Source organism: Podarcis gaigeae, assembly GCF_964106915.1.
Source record: "Podarcis gaigeae genome assembly, chromosome: 1".
NCBI classification, from domain to species: Eukaryota; Metazoa; Chordata; class Lepidosauria; order Squamata; family Lacertidae; genus Podarcis; species Podarcis gaigeae.
Genome location: NC_139678.1, coordinates 23170961 through 23193457, shown reverse-complemented (window position 1 = coordinate 23193457; position 22497 = coordinate 23170961). Strand labels below are relative to the sequence as shown.

Here is a 22497-nt window from a genome sequence, read left to right as displayed (position 1 = left end):
TGGGCACCACAGTTCAAGAAGGACACTGACAAACTGGAACGTGTCCAGAGGAGGGCAACCAAAATGGTCAAAGGCCTGGAAACGATGCCTTATGAGGAACGGCTAAGGGAGCTGGGCATGTTTAGCCTGGAGAAGAGGAGGTTAAGGGGTGATATGATAGCCATGTTCAAATATATAAAAGGATGTCACACACAGGAGGGAGAAAGGTTGTTTTCTGCTGCTCCAGAGAAGCGTACACGGAGCAATGGATCCAAACTACAAGAAAGAAGATTCCACCTAAACATTAGGAAGAACTTCCTGACAGTAAGAGCTGTTCGACAGTGGAATTTGCTGCCAAGGAGTGTGGTGGAGTCTCCTTCTTTGGAGGTCTTTAAGCAGAGGCTTGACAACCATATGTCAGGAGTGCTCTGATGGTGTTTCCTGCTTGGCAGGGGGTTGGACTCGATGGCCCTTGTGGTCTCTTCCAACTCTATGATTCTATGAAATGATTTACCACAAACACGCAGACAACTCTCACATCATTTCACCTTGCTAGCAACAATCCATCTTCCTGGGCTTCCTGGCTGAAACAGGGATTGTTGTTTGCTTCACTCCAAACAAAGGACATTCCAAAGCCAAGGTTTGTTCTTGGCTTACCAGTTGCTTGGAGTGAAAGAAGCCATAACTCCCAGATTGGACATTAATGTTACGCCAAGGATTGTGGTTTGTTGCTCCTGTTTGCACCACAGAGAAGCAGTGAAGTGGGAGTGATCTGCCATGGCTTACGGTCCTCAGTGAATGAGGCAGCATCTATTTATGGACTGGCAAAGTCTTCCTGAGCCCACAATAACCACCTGTATTTCATTGGTCCATAGATCTCACCTCACAGTGGTTGTCCAATTTAGTCAAAGAAATGTCCATCGTCTGGTACTGCTCCTTCAGCTCATCATAGCGAGCTTGACAGTGGTTCAGCTGTAGCTGGGAGTTATTCAAGGAGGTCTTCAGTTCCTTGGTGTGGACGTGAAGGCCCTCGTATTCTGTTTTGAGCTTGCTGTGCAAGAAATTAACCCTAAATGGAAAAAGCCAAACATCTCACTGTTTCCCTGTCCAAATCTCCAACAGCAATTCAAACCAGAAATGAACAGTTTAAGCCTTGGTCCTGCTGAAGGGTAAGAATACAGTGTTTCTGAATGCTAAACAAAGAGGCAGGTCTATTTCTATTAGCAAATAATTAGTCAAGCATTAGATCTGCTAATAGTAAAATCTGAGAGGGATTACAAGTTTCAATGTTACCTCTGTTTTCCAAAAGCAAGGTTTTAACTTAATCCTACTCCATTTAAACACAATTATGCCCTGCCCAAAATAATTACCAGAGCAGCATTTGAGAGTGAATGTTTTTAATACTGGCATTTTCTAGGCTCATACTCCCACAAATTTCAGTTGTTCATTCAGTCCTGTGATATATAATATCCAGCATTATGTCCCCAAACTTTTGCCTATGACTAGGGAAGGACATTACTGGGTGAAAAAAATATACAACATAGACACAGAAAGTATCCATGCTAAAATGACAATGGTATAATGGAAGGCCTATCAAAACATTCCGTACCTAAACTATATGCAGTGTATTTGCAAACACTATGTAAAGGACCCCAGGTGGTTAAGTCCAGTCAAAAGCGACTATGGGGTGCAGCGCTCATCTCGCTTCAGGCTGAAGGAGCCAGCATTTGTCCACAAACAACTTTTCTGGGTCATGTGGCCAGCATGACTAAACCACTTCTGGTGCAATGGAACACTGTGATGGAAACCAGAACGCATGGAAACGCCGTTTACCTTCCCGCCTCAGCAGTACCTATTTATCTACTTGCACTGGTGTGCTTTCAAACTGCTAGGTTGGCAGAAACTAGGACAGAGCAACAGGAGCTCACCCCCATTGTGTGGATTCAAACTGCTGACCTTCCGATCAGCAAGCCCAAGAGGCGCAGTGGTTTAGACCACAGCACCACCCACATTCCTTCACCTTTTACACAGAACTGATACGAGAGAGACTTTCTGCAGGCAATGGCTTTTCCACCTGCCTTGCCCCACCCTCCAGCCCTGGAGGCCTTTCTCAGACCATGACTTTGAGAGCAGCAGAGGCAGCTGGGAAGAGAGTAGCTCAGGGATAGTTTTTAAAGATAGTTTTATGGGTTGCGTGTCCTTGTTTTTCTATTTGGTCCTTTTGCAAGGTCTTTGTATGTTTTGTGGTATTTTACGCATTGTGATTTGCTGTTATTTTTCTTGATTATAGATTGGTAATTCTTTATTGTAGCTGATGGGTGTGGACTGTTCAATTTTTATTTGCTGATCTTTGATTTTGCTGTTTACTGTTGGATTCTAGTGGATTGTTGAATATTGCTTTATTTGATGTAGGTTGTTTATTTGGAAGTTATTGTGACTTTTTATATAGGATCTGATTGTTACTATTAATGTTTGACATTCTATTGTTATTTTTATGTGTGTTGGAAGCCGTCCAGAGTAGCTGGGGCAACCCAGCCAGATAGGCGGAGTATAAATAAAATTATTACCGTTGTTGTTGTTGTTTTCAATGAGGTGGGCTCAATCACTTGGGCAGAAGTTTGTATACCCCTAGCAATGATATGGGATAAACCATGCTATCCCAAAGCAGGGGAGGCTAAGGTGCTGTCCTCCAATGTTAATGAATTCCAACCTGTTGGAGGCCAATATAGCAGGGGTGGTGAACCTTCACCCCACGGGCTCAATGTAGCCCTCTAGGCATCTCTATCTGGCCAATATTATCTGGAATGCACCAAGTTGCCCAGTAACATGCAAAAGGGGCTGGCATAATTTCTGAGGATGTGTACCTTTCCAGCTCTTCTCTCAGTTTCTGGTTCTCCGCGGTCACTAGTGCACTTGCTCTTTTTTCCTGCTGCAGAACATCTTTTTCTGTTTTTAAAACCATTTCCAGCTCCTCCAGTTTGGATTTGTGTTGGATCAAGCCGTTATATCTGCAGGAAAGAAATAAAAGAATGGCCGCTATTTTGCCTTAATGCTTCTCACGATTAAAACATGCTTCAGAAAATCGAGGTTTATTTTCTCTGTGTCAACAGATTCTGGTGGTCTATTGTAAATTTATGTATTTGCACAAGCCACAATGCAACCACAGTTAGGAACTTCTCTTGCATGCCTAATTCGCTGTGATTCGGATTGATAGGACCTGAAAGTTCTTATCTATGGCTGGATAATATCCATATTTTTTTGGTTTATTCCATGTACTTAAACCATATACATTGTAATTTATATATTTTCACACACACACACATTTACAAACATCTGATACAGGAGGAACTACTGGCACATACAATATTTGCAACACAAGGAACTTGATAAGGTTGCCAACTCATCAGGGGGCAACATGCAGATCAGCCTGTTGTTGTGCTTTTAAACAGATGCTTGATCTGCTGAAATCTGCAAGCGATGCTTTTCATTACATGGAAACATCATCTGCTAATATCTGCAGAGCAAACTGCTAAGCAAAGGCTGAGACCAGTTTTTGTGAGTTTTTGTTTTTTTAAGTTGGCAACCCTTTTTACAACCCCATCCTGCAGTAAATCCCCCAGGGGGGCTTCAGATGTGAATAACTCATTTATTCCAAGAGGCTATGCAAGACCCGCTAACCTTTCTCCTAGATCTTTGTGCTCCAGATCCAAGTTTTTGTGGAGCGCTTTGAGGCAGCTGTGCTGTTTTATCAGCATTTCATATTCTGTCGACTGCCGCTCATGCAGCGAGGCCAGGTGCTCGTGGTCTTGCAGGAGGGACTCGTATTCTGCCTTGAGCTGATCTTTCTGCTTCAACAGATTGTCACATTCGTTCTCCTTGGTCAGCTGCTGGTTTTGGAGTAGAGCGTTTTGGGCCATCAAGGAGGCACTCTGGGAATTTAGGGCTGAGTTCTCCACCTAAAAGTTTCTCAGAGAATCAAGAAACGTTTCATCAGCACACAGGGGTAAATTATATAAAAGGTGCTTGCACTGCTACACCACTTTGGAACTGAATGCCTGGTAGAGAACCTTTCTCTCATACCTACCTGCTCATATGTGAAGATCTAGTGTGAATGTCCTCTTGACAGGGGAATCAATATGGAGCAACTGAAGAAAGACATTAATGACCCAGGCATCCCCTGACTGCGGAATTTCCTTCCTTTTCAGGTGTGATTTGTGTTGACCTTTCAGTGCCAATTGAAGACCTACTTACTCACCCAACCTTTGGTTGACTTTGTCTTGCTGCACTTTCCTATGAGTCATTTGATTATGTATGTGTTCTTGCTTGCTTTATTGATTACTGCATACTGATTGCATGGTTTTTATTGCATTTTATCAGTACTGTACCCTGATTTGGCAATCGTCGTTAAATATTTTATACTTCCAAGCTGGGCTGGGGAGGAAATTAAAGGAGTGGAGTTTGGGGGGGAGGGCAGGATTCTATCCCCCGTGGAACACATATGAGGGAGGGATGTGTCTCTGGATTGTGTCAAGTCTTGCATGTGTGTATTCAGAAGTCCATTCCGTCCTTCATTTTCATTTCTTAAAAAATCAATATGAAAACTCAAATTTAAATATGTATTTTAACCATAAAATGGATATTTAAAATAAATTTTAATCCCAATACAAGCCTTTCTAAATGCATCTTGTCCTAATATATGCATTTTTAAAATATTGTTGTTAGATGTGCATGCTATATTGCAACATGCAATATAACATCCATTAACAACAAACTCAGGTCTCCAATGTTTACCTTTGGTGGGAATGGGAAGGAATGGATTGACTCAACAGCCAACAAGCCCACTTTTAAGCACATTTAGGTTTGTTTGTTTTTTGAGCCGAGAACTATATCACACAAAATGATGGGAGATGGAGTCCAACAATACCTGGAGTGCATCAGGTTTTCCACCTGTGCATTAAGTTTTCCAAATTACGTAACAGCACTAAATCAAGAATAAAAGAAAGGGTGAAATCCAATGTTGTGCTTTTCCACTTGTTCCATTAGCACAAACATTTCAGCTTGCTAGAGGGAATGATCCTCCCTCTCCTCCCCCAGTTCTGGGGGTTCTCCTGACCACCGTGGTGCCAATTTTGGGGGGTGGGAGGAAAGGGGAGAAAGCCCTGTTGCATAAGCAGAAGTCATAAGCTGAATCACGCCCATAAAATCAAAAAACACTTTCCCTGAAAATCAAAAAACACAATTTCCCTGAAAATACACCAATGTATTAATCTCACAACCTTGTAGGAGAGGTTAATCTTTCTTTTCCACCTGACGTACACTCAGAATGATAAGACTGCTGCTAGAAATTGGCTAATTCCATCCGATTTTAAACTGAGCCACCTAAAATGTTTCTGGCAGATGTGCACAGTAGGGATTTTCCTGACCTGGAGCCTGGCTGTTTGTGTTTGCATGGAAGTGTTGTGCTCTTGAAGGAAGGCATTTTGCTTCTGTAGTGTCAGGATCTGATTGTTGAAGGAGGTGTTCTGGGTTTCCAAATGTCTTAGCTGCTCCTTCAGAAGCTGCTTCTCTGCATGTAAGGCTGCATTCTGATAGGAGAAACAGAAATGAAAAGGCAGGAGGAAAAAGATTCAACAGCTACAGATTTTTCAGAGCATCTCTGGCGCAAGGGGAGCCTACACTGTCTTCCATGTTTCACAAGCAAACAGCTCATGAGTACCCTTAATAGTTATAGATGCTAAAGTGGGGTGAATGCTGCCTATGTTAAAGAAAGAAGCAGGAAATAATGGTTGCAAGTACCCCGCACCCCAGACTTTCATACAGGTAATGAACAGCAATGGTAGTGGACTTTCATCCTTCTTTCCCTAAATCAATGTTTTCAAGTTGTGTTCAAGAGAGAACTGGGACCCTTAGGAAGCTGATCAGGGCTGTCTTAATGACAAGGTCTATAATGTCAGGACAGTTCCTTGAATTAGAGCTTGCCCACCAATGCAGATCATCTCCAATATGCAAACAAAGGTGTGTTGAGTATGTTTTCGCACATTTTCATTCTTCCGATACAGTGTCAACAGTGTGCACAAACACCATCAAATGTGCACTAGCAAATTCTGCAAAATGCATGAATGCCTTGGCAGACCATTGAATATGGAAAGGGTTGCCTGTAGGTGGAAGAAGCTTGGAAACCAACAGCCTTAATAACGAGTGTCTGCAAAAGAAAGGATGGCTTTCTTCCTCTTTCTTATTCAGGCACACTCATTGAGCCCTGTATGGGAGAAGGTGTAATCCTGTAGAAGACTGACATAAAGTATGAAGGGAAAGCATTCTGAAAATGCATACCAGAGGAAGGACCTTCTCAGGGGTAGCCCCTCAGTTATGGCTCCCCACAGAGATATGGCTGGCACCAAATCTCATGAGTTTTGGGCACCAGCTGAAAACCTACTTTTTTGCTCAGGCATTTGCTGAACATTACTACCTGTTTGCTATTAATATTTTAGTTTTGGTTACTGAGAGTAACGTGGGATATTTATTTATCATGTTACATTGTACATGTTGTATTTTGGTTATTATTTTTTAATGTAACCTGCTCTGGGATTGCTATCATAATGAGGAGTGATACATGTTTTAAACAGATTAATAAAATAAGGGATGCTCCGCACATTATGATTTTCCTACAGAGAAAAGTTCCATATAGGAAAATATGTCAAAGTTTTCAGAGCCACAGGCTTGTGTAATTGGCACGTGGTTCCCTCTCAGTATACATACACAGAAATGAACCATCAATGGGCTGTACCCAACGTTATCTGTCTGCTAGTGCTAGGACTCTAACGCTACCGTGGAGAGGTGAGTTTTAAAGCTGCTCAACAGAAGAACCCAATGCAACAGTTGCACTCGCAGAAACTTGTTGCACAACAGATTGAGCGATGCATCGTGAAACAAAGCTATCAGCAACCTGCTTATGCATGTCTCTTGCGCAACAACGTTCCACCGTCAGCAAAGTGTTTTGCTGGAACAAGTATACAGTGGTACCTCAGGTTACATACGCTTCAGGATACATACGCTTCAGGTTACAGACTCCGCTAACCCAGAAATAGTGCTTCAGGTTAAGAACTTTGCTTCAGGATGAGAACAGAAATTGTGCTCCAGCGGCGCAGTGGCAGCAGGAGGCCCCATTAGCTAAAGTGGTGCTTCAGGTTAAGAACAGTTTCAGGTTAAGTACGGACCTTTGGAACGAATTGGGTACTTAACACGAGGTACCACTGTACTACTAAGCGAATTCACCTTAGTGCAACACTGGCTACATTGCATTGCATAGGATGAACATAATAAGCTAACCCAGTAAAGGACAAAACTTACATTCCTTTCCAATTCTATAGCTCTGTCTTTTACTTTCAGAAGCTCCATTGTTGCTTCTTTGTGTCCCTTTTCCCACTTTTCCTTTGTCTGATGACAGGAAACCAAATTTTCATTGGGCTGCTTCAGTGAATTCTGCAGAAGGATTCCATCCTCTTGCTTCTGCTTGGCACCTTCAAAGTCCCTCCTCATCTGTAATACACGTTGTTTGTAAAATATGCCAATAAATAGAACTGTGAAGTCTACAGGAGTAACTTAGCCTAACCCTAAACCCATTATCGAAAAACAGATGATCACAGCCATATATATCAGTTGAAAACATTCAGCATTCACCACTTTAACTACTACTTTTTATTGCTTTTTTCTATTAATATTTGTGAGGTTTTTAACCCAAACATTGCAATGTAAATGGAAACCTGTTTTCAAGTGTTTCTACACTGATGGTACTTTGGGTATAACAACCTGTCATTGCTTTCTGGGTCTTGCATTTCTGCAATCTACCTCTTGAATGCTTTGTGTTTTTAAAGACTTTATTAGGCCAGTATTTCCCAAACTTCTTATAGGAGAGGCAACATTTATTATAAATTAAAACAAGAGAGACGCTTTGCTCTTACATCCCAAAAGCTTTACTTTTAGGTATGAAGATGAAAACAAGACTTCTTCACTGATGGAACCCAAAATTATTTGCCCTCAGAAATCCCTAACCCACTTTCGTTTTTGAGCCACTGCTCTGAGTATACCTCTTGATGGAACGGAAACAAGCCAGGGACTTGACTCATTCAGCAAATCAATGGGCACCCTCCCCTGAGGACATGTAATTTGGTCTCCCTGTATTGGAGCGATCAGATGATCCAACCACATATCATTCACAAATGGAGTAGAGTTAGTTACCCTCAGCAGAGGTCACTCCTTTGTGAGCACATGCTTTGATCTTACAGGAGCCTTTAATCCATTTCAAAACACACTAATGCACCCCAGCACATAGTTTGGTGATTATGATCCGAACCCAAAATCTGTTGGGATGGGAGAGTTTGGATTCAACAGATCTTGAGCTTTCCTGGCTAAGCTGAAGATACACCAATGTAAATCCCTGAGACTGCATAAATTACGGTAAGTCAATGTATAAACAAAGGTGGGTTACAGGGGCATGATGTAGGCAGAAAAGGACAAAGAGAGACTTACACCCCTTCCAAACCTCTTTCAGCTCAGTCACATCACCTAGCATCTCAGCATAATTTAGCTGGCAAAAAAGGGTAGTGCAAATGAAATTCCTCCTGAATGGAGTTTGGAAATGGGTAAATCAAGCCAGTGTAATTTACGGTGGCATACATTAGGCCATCTTTCTTCAGTTGAGATTGAAGAAACTATGCAAATAATGCAAGCCAATGAAACATCTAAACTTTGTGCCAACCTTCTTGTTGATACGCACTTTTATTTTGAGGACTCATCTATGGTGTGTTCCAGTCAGGGCCCCACATGGGTTTTCTATGGAACTATGGAACACACACAGCTGCTATTTGCCCCTGCATACAGGGGGCACGATAGGCAGTTAACTGGTGTGCATTGGGTACAATTTCACGACCTGGATGGAGTACAAATTCCATAGGAGGACTCCACAGTTCGCTTTTCTCCAGAATAAAAAGAGGCCCACATGCTTTTCAAATAATCAATTTTTCATAACATGCAGTTTCACCCTTTATATTATGAAGCAAAGGTTTCCCTCTTACGGTGTTTAGTTCATTCTGTAACTGCTGATTCAAGGTGAGAAACTCTTGCAGCTGGTCCTCCAATACAGCAATTTTCTCTTCTTTATCACATAGTGTTGTCTTTAGGTCACATTCAGTTTTGCTTTCCAGTATCTTATACTTCCTGTGAGACAATGACCATATCAGTAATGAGAAAGGAACTAATTCTGCCTTATTGAGGCATTTCAACCATTCTTCCTGAATATTAGAAAAGAGCCCACAGAACCACTGACTTTCCATCAGTATCCTACTTTCTCATTTGCAGAGATGCACTTATGGGGTTAGAGACGCGGGTGGCGTGGTGGGCTAAACCACAGAGCCTAGGACATGCCGATCAGAAGGTCAGCGGTTCGAATCCGCGCAATGGGGTGAGCTCCCGTTGTTCGGTCCCTGCTCCTGCCCACCTAGCAGTTCGAAAGCACATCAAAGCGCAAGTAGATAAATAGGTACCACTCTGGTGGGAAGGTAAACGGCATTTCCGTGCGCTGCTCTGGTTCACCAGAAGCGGCTTAGTCATGCTGGCCATATACCCGGAAGCTGTACGCCGGCTCCGTCGGCCAGTAAAGCGAGATGAGCACCGCAACCCCAGAGTCGGTCACGACTGGACCCTTTACCTTTACTTATGGGGTTAGAAATTAGAATAAAAACATCTAGACATGCGTAAATAAATGCTGTATGGGGACTGGCCTGGGGTGGGGGCTTGTATATTGGCATCCATGGAAGCATGCTGCTAGACCAGGTGTAGAGAACTGGGTATGGGGAGTGGGCCAGATCCTTATCTCCTGCATTACAACCCCCCAGGGCCAAGTTTGACAGTTGGGCGAAGCTATGCTCCTTTCAATCTCCTGACATCACAATGATGTCAAGCTTGAAATCAAACTGTGTAGGCAAAGCCGTAGCCCTTTGCAAGTCCTGGTGATCAGCTGCTCACTGGGGCTTACACCCCCCTGTGCATCTCTGTTTGCAAGCTCTTCTCAAGTGCTGTACAAGCTGATAGTTGGGGCTTGTGAAGCCCTTGTATAGAGCACTCTGTAAGCCCTGGCAATCAGCAAAGCACAGAGAAAACACCTTTTGGGCCAGTCACAATGGTACTTGATGTGATACGCGATGCTACACATGTAGGGCAGGTGTGCATGCCTTGGCCCAAATGGTCTGGTGGGCCACACAAGGCGACCTGGAGGACTTACTTGGGCCCCACACTGGGTTAAACATACAGTAGTACTGCCACCTATGGTGAACAGTGCAGTTGGAAGAGACTCTTCCGCAGGGAGAGCAAAATAAAGGGAAATCCTTGTGCTCATGCCATTCTACTACATTACAGATATTTTTGCAGATGCCAGGTATCCACATCTTCCTGAGAATAATTCAAATAGCAAGTGGTATGGAAAGCAGAACCATTACTTGGCAAAATTGCAATATTTACGGTAAGTAAATCCCCAATTTCACTGAAACTCAGTGAAGCTAAAACTTCATATTTAATTCACTATGGCTTGCAAGATGTCCCTACATCTGTGCACCTGGCATCTCTGCTGACAGCCTTGTTTGAAGAGAAAGTCAACCTCACAGCAACTCTCAGACTGATAGGGGACTTTCATCTACCTATAGAAGCTTCTTTTAGAAACAAGTAATGTGGTAATTTAGTTCCTTTAGAAGAAACAAATAGGAACACCAGAGAAATCCCACAAACTTTTGACAAGGGTACAAAGAACCTGGGAAATGTAATGAGGGGAAATTAAGGCAAAATGTGCCAGAAATCCTTCCAAAACAAAAAGGCTATCTTCTCACTTGTCATTGTTGCCATTATCAGTCTCTAGGAGCAGCTCCTTATTTAATCCGATCTTTTCCAGTTCCTGGTCCAACTTGTCCATCTCACTAGACAATCTCTGGCTCTTCAACTTCTCAAGAACCAAATCCTGCAAATAAGAACCAACTTAATTAGTAGCCTAACAGTGAAAGCAACAACATAATTGATTTTCTTTACAACAATATTAGATTTTGGAAGGCCTCTGGACCACTTTACAGAAGACTTTTCTTGCACAGTTGTCACTATCAGGAAGAAAAACTATGACATCTACTGTACAATACTTCTCAAGATAAAATAATTGCACTGAATGAAGAATTGCATTTGGAACACATAGGGCACCTTTGTGATAAACCACAGTTAAACCAAATAGTCCTTAAATAACCATAGTTTCCCATTTAGTCTGAACCAGCAAACTATGGATACCAGCTTCAGAAAAAGTTGATATAATAAGAACTCTGAAGTATGATTTGGCTTGTTCTAAAATTTGTCAGTTTGGAGGAAACAAAAAGATATGGATAACTGGGAACTTCCCAGTTCAATTGTGGGCCACAGTACAAGAGGAATCAAAGAGGCTCTGTGTACAAGCCAAAGGCTCATGTTTAACTTGGCTTAATATCCTAGCAGGTGTTTGAGCAAAGTCACTCTGGAACCAGCATATTTTAACTGTGTGAACCAGGCCTTAATTTGTGAAGAAACCTTTGCTGAGGATTTACAACTTCGATGTTCTGTGTTCTTGAAATCACAACCTGCCTGTGAAATATGACTCTCTCTTCTGTGATTCAGAAATCAGGTCGGCACTAGGCAGTGATTTACTAATACAGTGGTACCTTGGGTTAAGTACTTAATTCGTTCCGGAGGTCCGTTCTTAACCTGAAACTGTTCTTAACCTGAAGCACCACTTTAGCTAAGGGGCCTCCTGCTGCTGCCGCTGCACTGCCAGAGCCCGATTTCTGTCCTTATCCTGAAGCAAAGTTCTTAACCTGAAGCGTATGTAACCCAAGGTACCACTGTAACTCTACAAAATCTAGATTGTGGATCACAGAGGAGAGTGCACATCACCTATAGCGGGGGTGAGGAGAAGGTAGATTGGGATCTGAACTTCCATTAGTTCAAAAATGAACAACAACAAATGAACTTTGTTCATTTACATTAGGCTGCTGCAATGAAGAAAGCTAACCAAAGTAGACACTGGGGGGAAAGGACTATAAGCTCAGCTCAGCTCAGTTGCAGATAACAAGTTTCTAGGGGTCACAGTGTTCTTTAATTATTTTGTGTTGTCTAATGCCTTTTCTACCTGGCTCTGGTTGGCAGACCTTGGGGTTCTAGTAAAAAATTTTTTAAAGTGGCTCTAACAAGCCTGAGGTCAACAGAAACGGTAATGATAATTCAGCCCCCTCTCTGGGCCATGACAAGATGTTATGCTCCAAATGGCCACATAGTGTCCCCCTAATTCCCTCAGTTGCAGTGGATATACGTTATATATAGGGTGAGTCTTTTAAAAGAGGCCCCATGGAACATGTGTACTCTGTATCCATGGGGGTCTCTTTTAAAGGACTCATACTGTATAAAACATTCTAATATGCTACATGCTAAAATGCACACTTCGGACAAAGACACTAATGTTACATGTGCTCACCTCTCTCAATGTAGCTAGTGTTCTCTTGTCAATGGCAAGTTGCTTTAGGAGATCTTTATTGTCCTTTTCAAATTCTTTCATCTTATGAGACAAGTCTCTGGACCTAGCCAGTTCTCTTTCTAGTGTTCTCTTTTCCTTCTCCATTGCTGCCAATTCTGCAGTGTTCTCGTCCAAATTAGCATCTTTCAGCTCCACCTGCTGCCAAAGTCTTTTTGTCTCCTTCTCCAGTATCTTCTTGTCTTTATCCAGCTGGGACACTTCTTGCTCCAACAGTTTCTTCTCCTTCTCCAGCCACTCTAACCGCTTATTTGAGATCTTCAGCTCCTCTAAATTTTTCTGGAGGGTTTGGTTCTCACTTTCAGTGCCTTCCAGTTCCTTCTCCAATTGCTGGATTTTCTTGCTGCTGTTCTCTATAATCTGCTGGAGTCTTTGGTTCTCAGCATTCACACTCTGGTAACTCAGCTCCAGCCGTTCTGATTTCTTGATCAGAATCTTTAACATCTCTACGTTTTTCCTAAGCTCTTCTTTTTCTCTTTCTAGCTCTTTATTTTCTGCTTCTATCTGGGCCATTTTTGAGCTGGCAAACTTCATTGTCTCCACCATTCTCCTGAGTTCCAGGTTCTCTTCATCTAGCTCCTTGTTGTCCTTTTCTAGGCTTTCTAGCCGGACAGAAACATTGTGCAAGGTGTCCAGGGATTTTTTCAGCTTCCTGTTCTCCACTTCCAAGTTCCCATTTTGTTCCTCAAGAACCTCTACTTTCTCCGTAGTGATCTTCATGGCAGCAACTTTCTTTGTGAGCTGCTCGTTCTCCCTCTCTAGTCGATGAAGCTCCTTGTCCATTTCCTCTACTCTTTCCACCTTTTCTTTAACCTGCTCAAAGTCCTTCTGCAGTTGCTTCTTCTCAAACTCCAGCTTGCTGAGCTTGCTGCTGGTCTCTGTAACCGTTTCATGGAGTACTTTGTTTTCCACTTCAATGTCTTTCACCCTGGCCTCACTACTGACCTGAGACCTCTGCCTCAGGGACAAAACCACTTGGTTGAGATGGTCTGTTTCCTTTTCTAGGTCTTTTATCTACATTCAGAAACAAAACAAGGTGGTTATTAGGCAAACACAAAAAGCCCTGCTGCATCCAACCCAAAGCTCAACTAGTCTGGCATTCTGCTCCCCCAGTGGCCAATGAGATGTCTAAGGGAAGTACAGGAGAAGGACATGAATGTAATGGTACCTTCCCATGCATTCAGTACCAGAAAGCTGCAAACAAGCCCTTGGGAATTCACCTTTCAAGAAACACAAGCTAGACCAAACAGGTGAGATACATGATGAAGTTGCATTATTTCAAGAAGTCAAAGGTAAAGGTAAAGGGACCCCTGACCGTTAAGTCCAGCCAGGGATGACTGGGGTTGCGGCCCTCAACTTGCTTTACTGGCCAAGGGAGCCGGCGTTTGTCTGCAGACAGCTTCCGGGTCATGTAGCCAGAATGACTAAGCTACCTCTGGTGAACCAGAGCAGTGCACGGAAACACCATTTACCTTCCTGCCGGAGCGGTACCTATTTATCTACTTAGATTTTGACATGCTTTTGAACTGCTAGGTGGGCAGGAGCTGGGACCGAGCAACAGGAGCTCACCCTGTCGCAGGGATTCAAACCGCCGACCTTCCAATCGGCAAGCCCTAGGCTCTGTGGTTTAGACCACCACGCCACCCATACCTGAGTATAAATACTGTACACCTGGTTCAATAATCTTTTTGCTCTGTTTTGTGTCATCTCAATTGCCCTGAGACCTCCAGATATAGGGTGGTTTATAAATTCAATAAATAGATAAGTAAATAAAAATACATCTCATAGCACTATGGACACGCTGTCCTGCTAGCAAGCAGTTAGCACCTCTGTGATGAGTACTGTAGGCCAAACATTTTAGGTTTGGCTGGAGGTGCTATGAGGTCCCTGGGTGCCAGAGCATGGCAGTGGCAGTGTCAAAACATTCCCAATGCAGGATTAAAGTTGTGGAGATGGCCTGAGATATCTGTTTGGGCTATCCCAATCAACCTTGGGGAAGCTGAGTGTTTTGGTTTTCTGTGGAAATTTCCACACCACCTTGAACTGAGTTGTGTTTACTCCTTATTCTGCCCAAATATTTACGCTACTCAAACAGACGATGTGACTAAGCAAGCACAATGGGAGTTGTTTACTTAGGTATACCTAGGATTTCGGTTTTGTCACTTTGCAAGAGCGTTCCTGTGGACTGTTACGGGAGTCAGGGTAGGCAAAACTGAGTTAGATGGATCAATATAAGGTATAAGGCAATTTTCGTTGTTTCAATGAATTCTTGAAGCTGTTCAGAACAGCAGCAAAGGTGATGCAATTCTTTCAGCATTTTTATAAATTTGATCCATACACAACTGCTTATGCAACTCAGTTTTGCTTCTGGCAGTATGAAAATTGAGTTACTTCCTCTTGACACTCACTCTAAACTGGCAAGTCAAGGTGACCTGAAGGTGTGGAGACACCCATGTGGACTGTGATGGATAAGTTGAAATGCTTCATGTTTTGATCCTGCGGAGCCCTAATTTCCTGGCAGGAGGAAGTTTTGGTGCCTTTTGATATTTGTGGGCCAAGAGGTCTTTCTAAATAACCAACCAGCCAACCAACCAAGCAAACATGCCTCTCGGTTACATCTGCAAGCACCTGTCTCTCTTTGTCAGCTTTCAATGTCTCCATCTTGCCCTGAAGCTGTTCCTTCTCCTTTAGCAGCTCCTCGCTTAAAGCTTCCAAGTCTTGATTACTTTGCTTCTCCCGTTCAATCTGGTTCTGCAGCTTTTCAATCTGCATGGGAGAAAATTACCACAATATATTATATGCAAGCCTGAACAAACATTGTTCACATGCAAAGACATTATGAGAATGTAAATACTTGCACATTTGTCCATTCAACGGTGCTTTTTTCAAAGCAACAAGTTTCGACAAACTGGGTCTCTGTCTCTGTATATATAAACAACGCAACCTTTTACTTCTGCAAGGTTGCTGAATGTCCCACTTCAGTTTGCAGTAGAACTTCAGTGCTGGAAACTGAAATTGCTTTAACCTTTAAGTATCTGTCATGCCCCAAACTAGATGTTTTCATCCCTATCAGCCAAGCTACATGTTATATACAGAAACCAGGATTATCCAATGGACAATGGACAAAAATACCCATTTTGTGTGTGCCAGGATTCTCGGGTCTGCCCTTATTGAAAAACTGCAGCTCTTTGAACTGTATCACGAGTTCTCAGGAATGCTTACAGAAGGTGTAGGCCTCATATATGTCACTCCCTTAGCAGAGTTCCCCATTCAGTGCTCTAGTGTGGAGATGTGGAGACCCAGAAAAGACAGTTTTTTCCCAAAGCCTTTCCCCTCCCCCCTTGAAATTTTTTTGCATTATGGAATATTTTCTTTCAGAATGGTGAATGAAATGTTCAAAACAAGATGAAAGACCTACATTGGCTCCCAGTATGTTTCTGAGCACAATTAAAAGTGTTGGTGATGACCTTTAAACTCCCAAATAGCCTCGGCCCAGTATACCTGAAGGAGCATCTCCATCCCCATTGTTCAGCCTTACTTACTGAGGTCCAGCACCAAGGGTTTTCTGGCAGTGCCCTCACTTTGAAGGCCTTCTCGGTAGTGGCGCAGGCCCTGTGGAACGCCCTCCCATCAGATGTCAAGGAAATAAACAACTATCTGACTTTTAGAAGACATCTGAAGGCAGCCCTGTTCAGGGAAGTTTTTTAATGTCTGATGTTTTATCATTTACTATTATTATTATCATCATCATTAATTCTGTTGGGAGCCGCCCAGAGTGTCTAGGGAAACCCAGCCAGATGGGCGGGGTAGAAATAATAATAAATTATTATTATTATTATTATTATTATTATTATTATTATTCCCTCAAAATGTTACCTAAAAACTATGTAACAGGAAGACTGTTATGTAAGTATATATACAGTGTCAGATGATTACAATTCCTTTACAGTTACACTAAGGACAGGCAAGTCCTCACCCAAAAAAGACTGAGATGGAAACTCTCAAACACAAGCAAGATGCATTTTTGCCATTCTCACAAGAGAAGGAAGAAGTGGTTCCTTTGCTTGTGAAAGGCTAGATAAGCTTGTTTCAATCAGAGCAAACCTTCAGTTTTTATAATTCCACAACAGCAACAGCTCAAAAGATTAATGTGTTTTAAAAGCAAAACAAAACATGTTTGCCCACCCATGGTTTCAAAATTTCCAGAAATTCTACACCTCTACTCTGGACACAATCTAGAAGGCACAACTATAGCCGCCCCCCCCCCCCAGCCATGTGGGAACTCGGATGTTCCAGCTCATCCCCACACTGCTAAAGTAGCAGAAGAAGTCCAGGCAATGTTGCAATGGTATTGGCATAAGGAAAGAAGGGTTTCTGTTCTAGCTAACTGTGCATTCTATCTAACTGTGAGGTAAGGGGTTCCCTAAACTCCCCCACCCCCTGCCATAGGCACTTGTTGAAGATCTTGGTGAACCACACAATGATGTCTTGCCTGTTGTAGCAATTGTAATTCCACAGAAAGCAAATTGTAAAACAATAAAATACAATAAAAGCAGTAAAAACAATAAAAAATCAATACAAATATTTAATGAGATAGGTGTGCCCTTGCCTATCTTCAGTCACAATTTCACAGGCATGCTGGGAACCATCTGAATGAAGCTCACAGAACACAAGACCACAGATTGGAAACCCCTGCTCAAAGAGTAAGGTCTCGTTCATTTTATACAATTCTGCTGTTAATGTTTTAATTAAAATGCATCCTTACTAATGCACCCCATCCTCTCCTCCCCAATTAATTAATGTAAAATTAAAATAAACTGGGATGGGGAGGGATAGATAGGAACCGCCCCCCCTCCAATTTTTCTGATTCTAATCCAGCCAATTGCCAATCCAGCATTACCAGCTCACTCCAGCATCAACATACCAAACACCACCTGCTTGGTCTGGCAAGTTAATAACTACTCAGCCTTACAAATGGCCTATTTTTATATTCACTACAGCCTGACCAGGTTCTGGAATATCTCAACACATCGGACCCATAGCCTTCAGGATAATTAAAATAAATTCCTTTTGTCCTGTAGAATTTTTTTTTTAAATATCCAGCAGAATTCTTTAAGGAAGAGGTCTGTGGATGCAAAATGTTAAGCACTGGAAACAGCTGCTGCCATCTGGTATGGTTGGCCAAGCTTCTGGCTAATTTAGGTAATCTCTACAGCTAGCAAGAACATTAAGAGCAATGAAAGCATTTCCCCCTTTTCCCAGCTAATGGCTACGTTTGGACTTAATGTGGTTACATGAAGAAGCTGTTGGCTCATGTTCTCTCACTTTCCCTGGCTGAGCAAGGAGGAGAGCAGAAGTTTTTTTCCTTTTGTATCAATTAACCACAGTTTAGCATTATGCCTAAACCACTGCTGGTCATAATTAGAAGTTACCGAAACAAGCAAATTTCTTAAATCATGGTTTGAAATAGGCTTGTTTTAGTAAACCATCCTTAGGCTTAACCACAGCTTGTCTAGGTTTGGACATTGTTGTTATTGTTATATTTATTTATATCCTGTCTTTTCCCCAGACAGGGACTGAAGGCAGCTTACAGATAGAATAGATGCTAATGCTAAACTGCAGTTAAACATGGAAGAGGAAGCTTCTGGTCTTTTCATGGCCACGCAGAGTATATGAGCGCAAGCCTTGTTCATATCAAACTACTAAACCACAGTTCAGTGTGAAGTTTGAATGTAGCTGGTCAGTCAAGCTCAGATGATTTTATGTTTTATACAAAATCTCTGAAGAGCGCTCTGGGTGTCTCCAATGGACTTGGACTAACATAAGAACAGCCAGATAGATAGATCAGGCCAGTGGCTCATCCAGCATCTTGTTTGCACAACAGCCAGACAGATGCCTAGGGGAAGCCCTCAGTTATAGAAAAGAAATTGGCAAAGGGTTGGCAGAATACAAATGTGTATCAGCCACTGTTACAGGAAATGTCTAGATAAAGCAGCCCTGCCTAGTATGTAGAGAAGATCATTTAATACCTCGAAGTGGCTCCCTGGGGGATGTTTTGCCAAAGGCTGGAATATAAATCTGTTGTGGCAATAACTGCTGTGCACAAGATTCTTCCACCGGGGGACGGACGGACCAGAAATTAAATGGAAATGTCTGTTTAATCAGCTTGCTTCTTTTCGAAGACATTGGGGTTGAAAAATTAAGGCAATTTGGCTCGATACCCATGGTTTGTTTGTAACTCTGACATATAGTGAAGGCCTAAGTGAATTAATGAAAGTTAAATTGTTAAGAGCTACCAGCCAGAGCTCCTGCCAACCTAGCAGTTCGAAAGCACATCAAAGTGCAAGTAGATAAATAGGTACCGCTCCGGCGGGAAGGTAAACGGCGTTTCCGTGCGCTGCTCTGGTTCGCCAGAAGCGGCTTAGTCATGCTGGCCACATGACCCGGAAGCTGTACGCCGGCTCCCTCGGCCAATAAAGCGAGATGAGCGCTGCAACCCCAGAGTCGGGCACGGCAGGACCTAATGGTCAGGGGTCCCTTTACCCCTTTACCTTACCAGCCAGAGACTATCAAGGATTCATCATCAGCCCCCATAACGTCTTAAATACTGTACATCTATCTAGCGGAGAGTTTTGTGCTACTCGTACGAACATGAATGAAACTCCCTTAATCCAAGTCAAGACTACTAATCCACCTTGTCTGATAATGTCTTCTCTGACTGGCAGCTGCTCTTCAAGGTCCCAGACAAGAATCTTTCCTTGCTCACACTATCACTGTACTGGGTTTCCTAGCAGGGAAAATGAATAATCTTGCTATGAGAGAATGGATCAATACCAATCCCTTTAAGAACAAAAAAGGAGAAGATGGCAAGCAGCCCCTGGTACGCTCAATTAATGTTTTGTTAATTACCTTTTGGCCAAGCTGCTGATTCTCATTTTGTAGCTCCACAAATTTAAGGCTACTCTCTTCAGAGGTTACCGATGCATCCCTGAGCTCTTGGATAATATTTTGCAGACTCTGGTTATCCTTTTCAAGCTTCAAGATGCGACTTGATGCACATTCGTTCAGTTCAAAGACAAAAGACTTCCTTGCTGTTGAAATACAACATTCAGAATACAACACTGTAGCACATTTGTACGCCTGCTTCTATATCCAGGATTAACCCCATGTGTTATCACTTGACTTGTATCAATACTCAACTCTTTAAAAACAAGAGGGGAAAGGAGAAGACCTTCTCCTCAAAAGATGAGCTCTATCATTTCTGAGAATTATGTGCCCTTTCATTCTAAATCACCATGCAAAATTCTTTCTTCTTTTATTCATAAAAACATTTTTTTAAACTGATTACTATAACCAACTGATCAGCTGAGTACAGAAGATGTAATTTAAATGGAATTGATTTAAAGGAAGATACTAATTCCTTTCATATATTTTTAAGTCAAACACATCGTCATCAATATCCTTAAAAACAAATAAATCCTAGCAAGATACATATTACTATTTACTATGATTTGTTATTAAGGATACTGGTGATCATGTATATCTTTATGCGGAATTATTGACTCACTATTTATAATCATTATTTGCCTTTAAAATTCCATTTATGAATGACAATTCAATAAAGTATCTCAAAGGAATTTCACAGTAATAACATCCACAATCATTTTGTCTCAAACATTGGGGAATTTCACAGCAGAAGAATCATCTCAGGTGGGGTCACACCATCCCAATGGCCCATGACCTCCTTAGATAATTGTTATTTAACAAAAATTATGCACAGTGGTTTCAAGGGAATCAGCATTACATATGTATCAGCCCACTGGATCACTAGGAGCAGAGAAAGCTAGTGAGAAACTATGGGTATAAAAGAACTGAATCCCCCATTAAAATTATATTAACAGCACCTGAAATTAACTGGTTTATAAATCACACACAGATGTTTGCATCTGGCTACCTACAGAACCAGAGGCATTTCTATTAGGCCATCATCCAAGAAGATCCATCATTCAGAAAGTTATTAATTAAATAGTCAGTGCTTCTGCCAGCAGCAAGATGCGATACTGTAAAGTGCTGAAAAACTGGCAAGACACTGTAAGGTGTGCTTCTGGTCGCCCTTTCAAGCAGGCATGGCCTTATATGTTTTGGTGCTCAAGGCAGAAGATTCAAATAGTGCCTCACCCAAGCTGGTAAAAGATAATGAGCATCATAATTGCCAATTTGCTAGTCTTTACAGAAGCCCAGAATTTGCCACCTGGGGGAAGCTGCTTCACCTTGCCCGATGCCAGAGATGGCCTGGTTTTTTGAAAAAAAATATTGAAAAGGAAAAGATGTATGAGAGAGGGCCTAGATACAAATAGAGACTGGGGAAGCCTCCTTCATGATGTGTATCTAAACCAGAATAAAAACAAAAAATGGACAGGCAGCAATGTGCCAAACCACCCCATGTCACTTACTATCAGAAAGATCTGTGCTCTTTGACAGCTGCTCCAGTTCCCTGCCCAGGTGGGCAGATTCGTTCATGCTTTGCTTCTGTGCAATTTCCAGCACCATATTCTCTTCCAGCAGCTCCTCAATCCTCTTCTTGTCCGTATCCCTGTCCTGGTGGAGAAGGGGCAACACAGAAAGACCTAACAATAATTGAGCTTGGAGACTTAGCATTTATACCTAACAAAGGGTGCTATGTACAAAAGAGAATGATGGACAATTTTTTCATCCTGCTGTATGTGGGGAGCTATAGTCTCTCCAGCCAAACTGCTCACAGGGAGAATCCCCAGCATGACCATGATATCATTGGTGGGAGAATATTTGGCCCTCAGGCTGAAGAACTGGGCATTTCATTCTGGAGGAAAGACGTGTATTGTCGTAGCTTTCACTCAATAATAATAATAATAATAATAATAATAATAAGAAGAAGAAGTTTTTAAAAGAAAATTCCCATTGATAACCATACCAGCTCTATGTCATGAAGCTTGGATTTCAGCTGCAAGTTTTCCTTTTCAGCTTCATGCAATTTATCACCACGAGCTCTTGCTATCATCAGCTGCTCTTCCAGCATTGTCTTTGTTTCCATTAATATGATGTTGTCTTCTCTAAGCTCCTAAAAATGGCAAATTCACAAAGTAAAGGATAGGGTTTCATTGAGGTTTCAAATGGCAGGTAATTTTAATACAGTGGTACCTCAGGTTACATACGCTTCAGGTTACATACGCTTCAGGTTACAGACTCCGCTAACCCAGAAATATTACCTCAGGTTAAGAACTTTGCTCCAGGATGAGAACAGAAATTGTGGAGCGGCACGGCGGCAGCAGGAGGCCCCATTAGCTAAAGTGATGCTTCAGGTTAAGAACAGTTTCAGGTTAAGAATGGACCTCCGGAACGAATTATGTACTTAACCCGAGCTACCACTGTATACTGAAATTTAATCTTCGTGTGATGCAACATCATTCTTGAATTAAAAGACTTTTGTTTTCCTAGCAGAAGTTTGACTTCCGAGAATCACAAGTCCAGGCCACTTTTGATATGGAAATTGTAGAAAGACAGAAATAACTTGCAGAGCAGGAAATTTACTCAGATCAGCAAAATCCATATGTTAAAGCCATTAACTAGATAACAAATGAAATGCTAAAGTTAACTGGCATCCTTCAAAAGAATGAACCAATATTAAAATCCTTCCATCTCATTTTCTTGAGAAAGATGAAGACAAAACAACTACCATGATTTAGCACCAAAATATATGTTATACAACAGCCATATGCAATAGCTTGATACCCTTAGGAGGAGAAGCTTTGCTGTGGGGAAGGGACAGAGGCCCGCAGGTTGCTTCCCCTGCTCAAATGTATTACAGAAACGCTCTGCTTCCCCTCAGAGTCGTCTTTGCAAGGCCAACATGCGTTTAGAACCTCTTTTAAGGGAACTTTGCAACAAGGAGG

General features: G+C 42.1%; 1 protein-coding gene across 1 annotated transcript in view; it reads right to left on the bottom strand.

Annotated features, from left to right (window-relative positions):
- Positions 1 to 22497, bottom strand: part of CCDC88C (coiled-coil domain containing 88C) — a 99632-nt gene that overhangs the window by 17568 nt on the left and 59567 nt on the right. Inside the window, exons 11-22 of the mRNA XM_083730410.1 lie at positions 21519 to 21665; positions 21022 to 21166; positions 19478 to 19659; positions 15197 to 15334; positions 12512 to 13582; positions 10857 to 10984; positions 9054 to 9195; positions 7330 to 7518; positions 5403 to 5564; positions 3658 to 3935; positions 2844 to 2987; positions 862 to 1048 (exon numbers count right to left, since the gene is read on the bottom strand). Coding sequence (XP_083586536.1) covers positions 862 to 1048; positions 2844 to 2987; positions 3658 to 3935; positions 5403 to 5564; positions 7330 to 7518; positions 9054 to 9195; positions 10857 to 10984; positions 12512 to 13582; positions 15197 to 15334; positions 19478 to 19659; positions 21022 to 21166; positions 21519 to 21665 — 2913 coding nt within the window. The remainder of the gene's footprint in view (positions 1 to 861; positions 1049 to 2843; positions 2988 to 3657; positions 3936 to 5402; positions 5565 to 7329; positions 7519 to 9053; positions 9196 to 10856; positions 10985 to 12511; positions 13583 to 15196; positions 15335 to 19477; positions 19660 to 21021; positions 21167 to 21518; positions 21666 to 22497) is intronic.